The sequence below is a fragment of the Cottoperca gobio genome, chromosome 20 (assembly GCF_900634415.1).
Source record: "Cottoperca gobio chromosome 20, fCotGob3.1, whole genome shotgun sequence".
Lineage (NCBI taxonomy): Eukaryota > Metazoa > Chordata > Actinopteri > Perciformes > Bovichtidae > Cottoperca > Cottoperca gobio.
The window spans coordinates 1,126,080-1,139,009 of NC_041374.1; the positions used below are offsets into that span (position 1 = coordinate 1,126,080).

General features: G+C 44.0%; 1 protein-coding gene across 4 annotated transcripts in view; it reads right to left on the bottom strand.

Annotated features, from left to right (window-relative positions):
• The window catches only part of drosha (drosha ribonuclease III), a 74,279-nt gene extending 65,480 nt beyond the window's left edge, over nucleotides 1-8,799 (bottom strand). The window contains exons 1-9 of one of the 4 annotated variants that reach the window (XM_029458078.1): nucleotides 8,632-8,799; nucleotides 7,299-8,145; nucleotides 7,154-7,222; nucleotides 6,334-6,625; nucleotides 5,477-5,618; nucleotides 4,272-4,432; nucleotides 2,658-2,738; nucleotides 1,616-1,702; nucleotides 1,357-1,443 (exon numbers count right to left, since the gene is read on the bottom strand). In XM_029458078.1, the coding sequence (XP_029313938.1) occupies nucleotides 1,357-1,443; nucleotides 1,616-1,702; nucleotides 2,658-2,738; nucleotides 4,272-4,432; nucleotides 5,477-5,618; nucleotides 6,334-6,625; nucleotides 7,154-7,222; nucleotides 7,299-8,143 (1,764 nt within the window). In that variant the 5' untranslated portion in view covers nucleotides 8,144-8,145; nucleotides 8,632-8,799. Of the gene's footprint in view, nucleotides 1-1,356; nucleotides 1,444-1,615; nucleotides 1,703-2,657; nucleotides 2,739-4,271; nucleotides 4,433-5,461; nucleotides 5,619-6,333; nucleotides 6,626-7,153; nucleotides 7,223-7,298; nucleotides 8,146-8,480 lie in introns of all 4 variants that reach the window. The other 3 variants (XM_029458075.1, XM_029458077.1, XM_029458076.1) reach the window with 3 other exon arrangements.
• Between the last annotated feature and the right edge of the window lie 4,131 nt (nucleotides 8,800-12,930).

Consider the following 12,930-nt stretch of genomic DNA (forward strand, 5'->3'; position numbering starts at 1 on the left):
GGCGGCTAACTAGCAGGGGGGCTAATATCGCCACGCTCCAAGGTCCCTAATCCCCACACTGCCACGAAGCGTTTACCCCGCTTTTAACAAGGGCTGCTTAAATGATCCAGTTCACATCATACCTAATCCTCAGGGCTCTCTACAAGCGAGGCAGATATTGACCAAGTCCTTGATTATTCAAACATGCAGGAGACGCACACACACTGACTGACACACGCACACACACTGACTGACACGCGCGCACACACACTGACTGACACGCACGCACACTGACTGACACGCGCGCGCACACACACACACACACTGACTGACACGCGTGCACACACACTGACTGACACGCGCACACACACTGACACACACATGTGTATCCAGACACAGAAATATTCACGCTTTGAACACATTTCCAAGAAGTGGGGGTTTTGGCGGTCCCCTCTCGATTTCTCGCTCCCTTTTAAAACTCCCTCCTCAGAATAAAAGTCCGGCACAAGAGAGGCTCCTTTTTAAGTCGTAACCTATGTAATGTTTAAGAGGACTCTGAGACAAGGTCAGCGCAGTGAGAGAGGAGCCGGGCAGCAAAGGAGCCGACCCGGAGCCCTGAAGCCCATTTGAAGTAATATTGGAAGGGAGTGGAGTTTTCACTCAAAGGCTGACTTACAAGTATATCAAACGAGACTGTTGTGATGCGAGTGTTGGAGGCATCTACCTTACAGATGTCCTGAATATAGAGGAACTAGATGGCTTGTGGTGCTCAAAGCGGCAAACGCTTGGATCTGAGGGACGAGAGGCTCGCAGCGAGGTGAAGTGGTTAGTTTGCACTTAAACTAAACTAATATTGATTTTTCTTTAGGTGGGCCTTCTTGTAGGTGGCTAATATACGAATTGCCGACGGCCCGATCGGCAGAAGAACATTGCTTTGCTCCCGGTCTGGTACTCCAAACTGGGGGCGTGCTGACCATCGTCCACTGTGGGCAACACAGCGACTGTGGATAAGTGCCTCGGACACTTCACAACATCCAAACCATCTTAACAGCCACCCTTCCAATAATCACTTTCAGCTTCTGCTCTCGGGGCAAAGGTTCCCTGTGCCAAGAGAAACATGGAGTGTATAGAAACCTGTTCGTCCTTCCATCAGTAAATGACACTGTGTGACCCCCGCCTGCTACCTCAGCACACAGCATTGCGCATCTACTTAACCTTGATTCAGCTCTCTTCTGTCGTGTGTTTAGTTTGAACGCGTCCCGTGTGGACGTGTTGTAAAAACCTTTTAATGACAAATCTTTGCATGCAACAAAGTATTTTCTATTCTACTGCACACTGTCCATCGCCTGCGCTGTTAACAAGTCAAAGCCGGCTTACGTTGGTGAGAGGAGCGTGGGAGAAAAGAGAGAAGCCTTCAAACAGATACTCGTGGTCATCGTACTCGATCACCGTCGGCCTGTCGGTCTGAAACACCAAGCAGCACTCACACACACGGCAGACACTTGTAGTGCGGTAAATATATATATATTACTGCCGTATACTGAGTACAAATGTACGTTAGCATGACACAATAACAGAACGATGCTCTGTGTTATCAGATAAACTCCTTTTAGGGTCAGAGACAAAAGAGACATACCAGGAAGTTGGTGGGAGGAGACACAGTGATCCTGTAGTGGAACAGTTTCCCAGAGTTGTTGTTCATTGGACGACAATGTTTCACAGGCTGAAAAAGACACACGTGTGTAGTTACCCTCTGCATGATGATGCCACCTGCCATGTTTGACACAATACAGTCACATTTCACACACAGTATAAACACAGAAAAACATCTAATTGACTAACAAGGGGGCGAGCCCTGTTCCTGTTCATTCTCCCGTCTTCAAACAATGTCAAAGTGTCAGGTGAGTAGAACTATACTACAGACAACCTGTACCAGCATCTGATGTTCATTTACCTGCGTCAACATAAACATATAGCAGCATGACACGTCCTCAGTTCATGACTTGGATGAAGATAAACAGTGTTGATTCATTTTGTTGCCATATTAGAGTGAAAGAGTTTTAGAGATCTCTTTGCATCACTTCAGAAATCAGAAAACACCGTCAACAGGCGTGGAAAAAAAACATTTAAGTGAGGCAGTGAATGACATGTGAACAAAGCCCTCGGTGCAAAGCTTCAGAACAGAGAGGAATGCACGTGGAAGGTTTGGTGAATGGACAAAATGTAGCAAAATAAACACTTAAGTGTTTTTTGGGGATATTTTAGTCTGAAAGAAGACGTGTTATGGAAGCATAATGCCTCTATTGTCTCGCCTTAAATGTGCATATTTCAATAGAAAAGGTGTATTATCACACCTATGATGCATACAGGGGGAAACAACATAGCTATGACATTTGCTATTCTTTGTTGTTCGTGTTAAGCTGTTCAGTTGAAGATGCATCTGCGTGGGAGGAAGGCAAGAAACCAGCAAAAAGAAATGGATGAGTCACTGCTTTAGATCAACCCCCGAGCTCTTACAGTAATGTACATGCGATATCATTATCTGCTTCTTTAGGATGATACAACCTACCTCACTGGAACATGTTCAACGTACAGAGAACACAGTTAAGAGGACTAGATAATGTCCTTGCACAACGTCAAGGTTATAAAAAGGGGGATTTATTCACGGCGTGTCATACCTCCTCCCCCGGGTAGATGCTGTGGCGGATCCCTGTACGTCTGGCCTTGGCACTGCACTTACACAGGGGACCATCATTCATCTGGACAGGGAGGAAATACGTAAATCAGACAACTGCTTCTGCTACTTGCCATGTACAACAGAAGGGCTGCAGAACACGCTTTCATTTCGTCACTGGAGTTTTACGTTGTTCTGAACAAACAAACTCGTCAATGATCTTTGAACACTTTCCCAATCACGTATTCAGACATCAGATATCAAGCGGCCTCGTCTACTGCAGCGATGGAGGACCTGAACTCAAAGTATTACATCACGATGTACGAGGGCAGAACTGCATCGCTGCTTTATACATGTGAACGATGGCGCACGTGTTGCTTTGGGTGTTAAAATCAAAGCAGTGTTGTTGTTGCCAAGAAAACTAAACGTTATCGGCACAATGTGTGTCAAAGCGTGGCATTAACTGCGCGTTTGAATCCTTGGGGTGGATGTTCCATTTAGCTGAAGAGGATTATATCATTTATTTGTGCTTTTCAGCCGGTACGTTTAGTCCACTTCAAGTGAGCAGAGAGATGCACAGGATGTGCTTCACGTAGGGCCCGTGGTGGACTCACAGCGTTGTATTCACACTATTATCTACTGCCATCTACTGTCGTCTGTACATTCTGGGACAGAGCAGGGGTTCCCAAATGGTGTGCCGCGAGACAAATCCCGGTGAGCCGTGGGAACCTTAAACAATTAGGCCGATTGCATTTAACTGAACACAAGGTGATGAATGATGCTTTATTTACTGCAGTGTTTCCTCTAGGTGTACTGCTCTCCTTACTTTTCCTCCGCTCGGTCTCTGACTGTAAGTGTGTGTGCTCACGTGCGTGCGTGTGTGGGGGGGGTTGGAAGCGGAGCTCCGCCCTTCGCGAAGCAGAGGAGAGAATGTAAATACGCAACTGAAACGTGCACATAAATGAGATCAATGACATTAGTTTATTTAATAAAGGAGACCTGTCGAGGTGAAAAGTGACTTGTGAATATATATAAAAAAAAAGAAAAGTCTTGAATTTCAGGGGGGGGGGGGGGGGGGGGTACTTTGTCCTACACACTTATTTCACAATATAGAAACAATAGGTCTTATATGCTTTGGCCTAAATATAAATAAACAATCATTAAAAAAAAAAAGAAATCTGTCATTTGTGCATGGTGGGAAACATTAGAGTGTGACACATCAAAGGCTCTCTGCTAGTGTGAAGGAGAACATCTTCTTACAGGGACTACATACATGTTCAGAGTGATGACAGTGATACGATGTGTTACAGAGGGGATTCGGGTGAACTCGGGTGTGTCCTGAGGTTCTGGCTTGGTGTTTGGTGTTTGGTGTGCCTTGGCCTCAGAAGGTTTGGGAACCCCTGGTGTAGATTATGAAAGCAGGAGTTCTACAGTTAACGTCAGAAAGACAATTCAGAAAATCCTACTTCCCATGTCTTGGCATTTTTAAGACTTTGAAAGCATTAATGAAAATGTTTCATGTCCTCCCAACTTCTAATACTTTGTGAGAGCTGCTCAGAACAACAAAAGGTGGACGGTAGAACAAATGGAGATGAAGATGGTTTGAGGAGACACCAACCTGCCCATGGTCGTTGTACCACAGCTCCTCGTGCAGGCGGTCGGGGTGAGCTTTCTTTCTCTTGATCTCAGCAATGACGTCAAAAACATCTGAGTCAGAGCTGCTGGAGCAGGTGCTTCCTTCACCATCTGACTCACAGTCTGACTCACTACTGCTGTCGTCTGAAAGCAAAGTGCAGAGAGGTCTTTAATCGTCGGAACGTCACAGTGCCGACACGTGAAACATAAAGCTCCACGGCTCAGCTGCGCCCTCAAAAAGTATTACGCAACATAAAGTCTCAGTAAAGCAATCTGTCAAATATGTTAAAGTGTGCAGACTGTGGCTCTGCACAACTCTTTGGACTAATCATCCAAACAATGCTGGTGATGCAGCAATGTGGAATAGAAATATGTATTTATTTTAAATATGCTGGTTGTTATCATTTATACTTCTCAAGTCAAACGCAGCATCTGAAGCATCTCTGAGATTCAGAGACATGTGGCACTCATGACTTCTTCATTTCTCTTACTTTGCCTCATTAATAAAGAAACCTTAAACCAGAGTGAGGATCAGAATTACAATCCTGAGCAGCTTCTTAACGAAGCAAAGTCTTCAGTTCTTATCAGCGCTTTAACGCCACTCTCCATTGTGAAGGCAGCGCCCCGAGCGAGGAGATCTTCCAGAGCGACATTTGTATTATTGAGAGAGACGTTCAGGCTGACGGCCCCGCAGATAACATCGTGAACACTGAGCTTAATCTCTGCCTCGGCCTAACGCACCGCTGAGGCGACGCCACGTTTTTATGCATATCAATTACAAAAGATGTCAACAGATGTGTACACCGCTCGCACATCGTTATTCTCCACTAACTCTCAGCGACTTACGTGATTACAAAAGTGAAAAAGAACACGATAAAGAGCAGGAGCAGGGTTGAGGAATCAATCACTGACTGCTACCAAACATCTTGCAAAACTAGAGCTACAATAACGCAGACACACACACACACACACACACACACACGGTTATTTTATCCTTCTATTTTATTTTTAGCAAAAATTTTGTTTTTGTATTTCAAGTGTGCAGCAGCAAGTAGTTCTGAATATAAAGTAGTTATGAGACTCATTATGCACGTGAGTCGATTGACAAGGAGTTACTTTATTTGGAATATAATGCATACTTATACAAAATGTTCATCCATAATTATACCCAACTAGTTTTGCAGCCACCTGGGTCCTCGTCCAGTTTGGTTTTGGGCGGGTCCCACATCGGCCGAGCGGCCTTGGATCGGTCCTGTCTTCTCCCGAGCTCTTCCTCAAAGCGCTCGTACAGGTGCCGCAGTTTACTGGTCCCCACCACGGTGGAGTCTCCCTGCACAAATTAAAACATTACATTTATTTCTCACACACACACACACACACACACACACACAAGTTAATGAGTAAAATCAGAACTATGCTCCACAGAGAAAAAGATATTGATTTCAGAGCGCGTGTGATGTTCCTCTTCTAGAAGAGAAATGTCTGCGGACAAAGATCAAAGTGGTCGAAATACTCAAAATATTTAATCTAAAGATTATGAAACCAAGAAAGCGAGATGGATCTGCCCTCGCTAACGCTGTACACCAGACATGTGATGCCACAGGAAGTGTCCTCGCTGTCACATCCCAATACACGTGTACCTTCCACTTGGTCTCTTTGAAAGACAGGTCAGGACTCTTGGGCAGGAAGTTTAATTTGTGTCAAATAAAAAAGGTAGCTGATGACAGCGAGAAGCGAGCATCCAGAGACTACCGGTAAAGGTCAGACTGAGGGGAGAAAAAGGAGTCGGCACAAATCCCAGACAAGAGAAAAGCATTTGAGACGGCAGGCGGTGATTTGCAAATGATGACTGAAGCTTTTCTGTGTGATCGCTATTAAGTGAAAACGATAGCGTGTTGGAGAGCAGCTGATCCAACTCTAACACCCTCAACGACCACATGGATACAATGGTAGACTGAAGATTATTAGATTATTCGTTCATTAGAGATTAAATCAAACAATAAGTAACGGAGCATAATGAATTAAGACATAAGTGTCAACAGTACCACTTGGTCCATGGGGTCATTGGAGTAGTAGTTCTCAGCATGTGTGCAGCGGATCCAGGCAGGTTTCAGCTGCTCTTCTTCTTCTTTATCGTCCTCTCCCTTCTCCTTCTCCTTGTCTCGGTCCCGCTCCCGCTCCTTCTCTCGCTCCCGCTCTCTGTCAGCGAAGGCCTCTTCTGACTCTCTGCTCCTGGCGGAAGAGTAGCTGCGCTCTCTGCTCGGGCCGGAGTTCTCCGACCTCCTGTCCTTCTCCTCTTCCCAGCGACCACGCTTGCGGTCTCTGCTCGTGGAACGACTGCGAAGCACATTTAAAACATTGTCTTCTAATGCCTAATGATGAGGGGGTCTAACGTAAGACGCCATCGTGTTGAATTACAAGAGCTTGTTGCAGTCCGTTCTATGATCTGCACACTAGAGCAGTGCACTTCCTTTGCTATCGTTACTGAGGCTGAAGTTTGTTTTAGGAACCGAACTTTCAGCTCAGTGCATATTTCCACCTACAATATATACAGTATATATATATATATATATATATATATATATATATATATATATATATACATACATACATAGATATGTACTTCACTTATCCCTGAGGGACATTGTGCATCAGTGTTCTGCAACTGAAACACATGCATTTCTGTCTATATATAATGTGTCCAGTGTGCAGAGCTACCTTATTAATCCTATACTTACTGATCTTAAAAACACCTAACATCAAGCTGGACCAGAGCCACAAATCACCTGGAGCCCTTTTAAGAGTTTTAGTGGGAACTAGTGCTTTATAACAGCTCTTATAAGAAGTAATGGACTGCACGTGTACCTGCGAGGCCTCTTTCTGTGCCTGTCGGGCGACTGGGATCTCCGGGTTTCTCTGTGACGATGCCTCTCCCTGTGAACAAACACACACATGGATGTAAGAAGAAATCCTTTCACAGATTGATCCCTTTCAGGATAGTTACATGTACCTGCTGCGATCCCTGCTCCTGTGTCTGGGGGAAGTCCGGCTTCTGTCGTACTCAGACCTGTGCCGTCCCCCCTCTGGCCTGCCGCGCCTGTCAGGACTCCTCATGCGGTCCTTCCTCTGTGCAGGAAATTCCATTTTATGCCCATCACCATGATTACCGTAGCCAAAGCCCTTCTGCCTGTGGTCATCGTGGCGATACCCTCTTTCTGGAGACCTCCTGTTGTCCATTGGCTTCTCAAACTTGTATTGCTGGCCCTGCCTGAAGCTGTGGTCGGGTTTGAATGAGCTGGGACTCTGACTGTAGCTAGGGCTGAAGGTAGGGGGAGGGAAAGGAGGGTGGGGAGGATGGGGGTAGTTCATGGAGTATGGAGAGTGGTAGCTCATAGATTGAGAAGCTATAGGTAGTGCCATGGATTGGTGTGGTAATGGTGGTGGGGGCACAGGAGGCATCATGTAAGGGTGGTAGGCATTCTGAGCAGACACCTGGGACCCTGATGTGGGACCACCTGTGGAGCTGGGAAGGGGTGGAGGTGGGAAGTTAGGCGGGGGTTCAGGGAAGCCCTGCCGGACAGGGGGCTTAGGGAAAGGTGGGCGCACTGGGCACTGGTTGGGAGTCTGGGATGGTGATGGTGGAGGGTACTGCATGAAGTCAGAGTGTGGCGGCATGTAGCTGCTGTTTCCATGGTAGCTTGAACTGGGAGGAGCCTGAGGATCGTAGTGGTATGGAGGAACAGGAGGCTGGGGAGGTGGGGGCCTCAGGTTGGAGGGTCTGTAGTTTTGAGTGGCGCTGTGTTGGCCTGGGGGCATTCCTCCCCTGGGATTCCCCCGATCCTGATGGAAAGACATGACTGTGGAAATGACAAAATATCAAAGTTACAAAACAAAGTAAATGCATCGAGATGACAAACGTACTTCACTCTTCTCGCTTTAAACACGGAGGTGATGGACACATGAGCATAACAAACGAACTAATTGGTATTATTAATCATTAATTTATAGTTTACGAGTAGCTTTGACGATTTACCATAAGCAGCTGAACGCCGTTAAGCGAATAGCTTATACTGATGCGGGGTAGCTGCAACATTAGCTAGCGTTAGCTACAATTGATGCTATTTTCCAAAACACGATTAAAGCGTGGAAATGTAAGTGGTTAGATGTTACAGTTAGAAGACAAAGTAGTTACTCTAAGGTACAGCAGCAGCAGCTGACGTTAGGTTGAAGCTCCAGTCTTAAGGTTGTGATTGCAAATCCTACCTGGCTAACGTTACTCGACAGGACAGCCTGTTAGCAAGCCTACTAGCACACCATGACAGGATACGGGCGGAACACATTACCTTCAAAAAATTAAGAAACTTCAGCAAGAGACGAGTATCATTCCGTGTTCACAACTGGTATAAATCATACAATTATAATGCCATAAATTGTCTTAAACAGGGCTAATTATATGAAGCTATGCAACACGACGTTATCCGTTGGGTATCACTGGACCGGGTGTTTCTAGTCGGAATACATAGAGAGAGGGACATGGATGGACCAATCACATCAGTGATTAGGTCGTTGGCCAATGAAATACCGGTGTAGTTCTGATGTTGTTTTTGCCGAGCTCAAGCAGCAAACCACTTTATTATCTTCTATTACTGTAATCTGGATGGTTTGTTATTATTTAAACTTTTATACAGATGTTTTATAACATCAATGCGTGACATGCATTTGCTTTTTGTCCACAAAACCAACAAAAATGTCACTTCTGACTGCATTTATTTGCTCTCCTTAATTTTAAATCCAGTCAGTTCTCCTTATAGTAAAAATATAAGGATTTCTTCTTGATTTCTTTTGCAAAATTAAAGAATAATTGTATTGGATTTGACTTTGATTGCATACAATTGTATTTGTCTTGTTTAATGCAGTTGTATATTGTTTTGTGAAATAAAACTAATGTTAAAACTGTTACTGTGTACTTGTGCTATGTGTCCACTAGATGACAGCAACGTTTGTTTTGTAAAAATGCCATGACAATGAATTAGCTCAACATTACCATGGAAACTAATCACAAAATCACACATTATTTACATTCGGAATGAGGCAGAGGCACTGTTCTTACATAGTACATGTATTTCTTAAGGCTAAACTCTTAATGCATTCCTTAAAAATACTTGGGCCTCAATTAATGCAACCCCTCCACTTCATTATTCGGACTAGGGAATCTATTAGACCTCTGCTCAGTATTGATCTGAACCTGCCTCAGGAGCTGTCAGTTCACCGCTCAGTTGGGTGTAGAGCAGCACTGATGTGCCCACTGCTATGACGTTATGCTCCGCACATTGTGGATGGATGAATCAGTGCGGAGGTGGAGGGTAAAGTGCAGAAGCCCATACAGATTGCTCGGAGACATTATTCCGTTCTGAGCTCTGATATATTGATTGCCTGTAGATTCTTAAAAAAAAACATTTAGACTGCTAGAGGGCTTACTCGTATTATATGGACATAATAATGTGGACACCCCTACATTCCCACAAATTGTTTTCTATTACTTTTGGTCTGCAGCATATCCAGTTTCAGGACGTCTGGGTCTTAAGTTATCAGAGAAACACAGAGCAAACGCTAACAGCAGTCGAACAGCGGTGGAGAAAAACAGATTTTTAACGTGAAACTGCTTTGTTCAGTGTTTTAATCAGTTTTAATCACCGTGTTCATTTGTTCTCGAGAGGTGGAGACCTTTGCTGATAATTCGGCCCCCAGTAACGACCTCCTGAACGTCTGGATCTTAAATGAACAGACAAACGAGCTGAGCTAATATTATCAGCAACTCGGCTCGCAGCCCCTCCAGAACGTCTGTTTTCCCACCGAGCTGCGTTAGTGAAAGACTGATTTTTAACGTGAAACTGCTATATTAATCCCCCCCCCCCCCGGTATATATAACCTGGTTTGTTTGTTTTAGAGAGGAGGAAACATCTGCGGATAGTTCGGCTCCCTGTCCTAAACGATGAAAACTGAAGCATGACGATAACGGTGGTGAAGACAACAACTCCCATGATCCTCAATTAATTGTGTGGTTAGTGAATCCCCCGTGCTTCGGCTCTTCTGGCTCCCAAATGTCTCTTCATGTAGTGTCACTCGGAGCCTTCTATTCTAGCCTAATTTAGCAATTATAAATGGTTTGTGTGTTGGTCAGCAATCTTCCATTCAGTGTTTTCATAAAAGCCTTATTTGTATGCATTTTTTTTCATTTAAAAAAACACAGTTCCTATTGTCCTATTGTCATTTAATCAAACCTTTAAATTAACAACTTAACACAGAACCACAGCAAACAGATCAAATCAATAAAGGCTAAAGTGTGAACATTATGACACTTTAGATAAAAGCGTCTTTGAGTTACAAGAAAAGCTCTATACAAGTCTAATGTATTATTATTGTTATTATTATTAAAAGTCTTTAGTGCAGAGCTTCATTTCTTCACTTTCTCCCGACCTGTTGCATTTAAATCCCCCGTCTCTCTGTCTCTCTGTGTATCTGGCCTGTACCACTACACTCGCTGTCTTTGGAGCGTCTGCCCCCCTTCCTTCTTTCACATAATGGTATGATCCAAGTCTGTCCTCGCATGTGATTGACCGCATGGTGTGCCCATCAAAATAAGGTCCCGCCCCTGCCTGGACCGTCGCAAAATCAGTACTTTGTGTATATTACGATCTCAGTTCGGAGGGGGGGGGGGGCACAGGTGGGTCCAGGCTCAGTGTTACAGGGGCACTGGCCCCTGTTGCCCCCCCCCCCCCCCATAACCGCCACTGCCGTACGTCACTGATATAGAGATAATTACTGTATGTAAATATATTGAATAGCTATTGTAAGAACAATTACAACCAAAAATAGTATCAAAAGTGTCGATCTTCATTTTATAATAACCATTGTAACCTTAGAAATGACACACAAGAAGCGTGGAGCGTGGGGGGGAGCTCCCTTTAAGCCTCCAGCCCTCCCATGGGAATACATCTGGCCAATCTGCATGCTGAAGGTCCTGCAGTGATAAACACATTTCATTTGTCTGTTACTTGCCAATGTAAGACTCACCACCGTCTGCTGTTTGTTTTCCACCCTGAGGATTCAGTCATTACTAAATTACTAAACAAAAATATTTATACATATAAATTCCATATCTTTCCTTCACATACATGCAGAGGTGACACATCTTCATCAGCAGAACTTCATTATGATTCTCTTCAGGTTCAGGAGCATTAATATTCTCGGCCCTCTCTCCCTCGGAAAAAAAGAATGTGAAAGAAGGTGATGTTTTCTTTCTCAAGATATATATGACACCAGACATCCGCTACATGAGTTTTTAAATATTAATAAACACAAAACACAAAGGGATGGGCTATTTGGATGTCACTTCTAAACCTATTTCACTTGATAAGATAAACACTCCTTTTAGTTATTTACTGACTAAATGTCTGAATTCACATTTCTCCAGGAGCTTAAAAAAGTCAAGTTAAATAAATGTCACATTTAATATCCACCAATCCTGAAGCCCAAAACATCACAAGAATCATGAGCTGATTGGATTCAACACAAACACGTCGCACCCACCGAGCATGAAAGTCCACTTGACTTTCCCTCAGAGGAAAATGCCAAAGAGAAAATGGTGTTATTTGTTGTTTGAACGATACAGTGGGGGAAGAGGAGAGTGCTGTGCCCATGGGAAGGTTAAGTCAGTGAATATTTACATGGAACAGGATAATCCAAACGAGCTGGAGGAGCTCTGAGGCGACATGCATCAGTGGACATCACAAGGATTTAATCGATAGGCTGTTAAGATCTGATCTAAGATCTGTGTCGGAGCTAAATAACTTTACATTCCACATTACAAACACATCTTTAATGTCCAGTTTTCTATTTGCTTTAGCTCAAGGATATTCTCTCCATAAAGCATCGCTGAAATGCAAAACAATCATAGAAGAATGAAAACGACTCACGTGGCCTTTCTGGGTAACACAGCGCTGATTTATGAAGGTCAGTGGCAATGCTGATAAAATGAGACACTGGAGCCACTTTACAGATATAGATCATATAATCTATACATACAGTATAGAGCATAGATTATCCTTCTGTAAGTAATTGTCCCTTTTGAGGTTTTCCTGTCATTTATTCGACTGACTCGCAGTCAAAGGAGGTGAAAGAGGATTCTGAGATGCTTCACACCTACAATGAGAAAGCTGAGGGAACAAATGATGGAGATTGTTGCATGTGAAAAGATGCTGAGGAGATTGAAGTATAAAAATGAGATGATGTAATTACCTGCCTGTCTTTTCTTTTTCTTTTGGGTGATGGAAACTCTTAAATTGAATAAAACCTTGAATTATATATGTTTTAAAAGAGGTGACAGCAGCGCCTATTGATATAAGTGACGTTGAAAACAACAGACTTGTCGCCTGATAGCTCACCTGGTGGGTGCTGCATGTACTCCAAGTCCTTACTACAGCAGCCCGGGTTCAAATCCAACCCCCTGCTGCATGGCGTCCATCTCTCTCCCCCTTTCCTGTCCCTTAAAAAATTACTAAAATAATTGAATTGTGCTGGTTAATGTACTTTACGCTCTTCTGAAGTGCTTATTTACTCACAAAGAATGGACACAAGGCCAG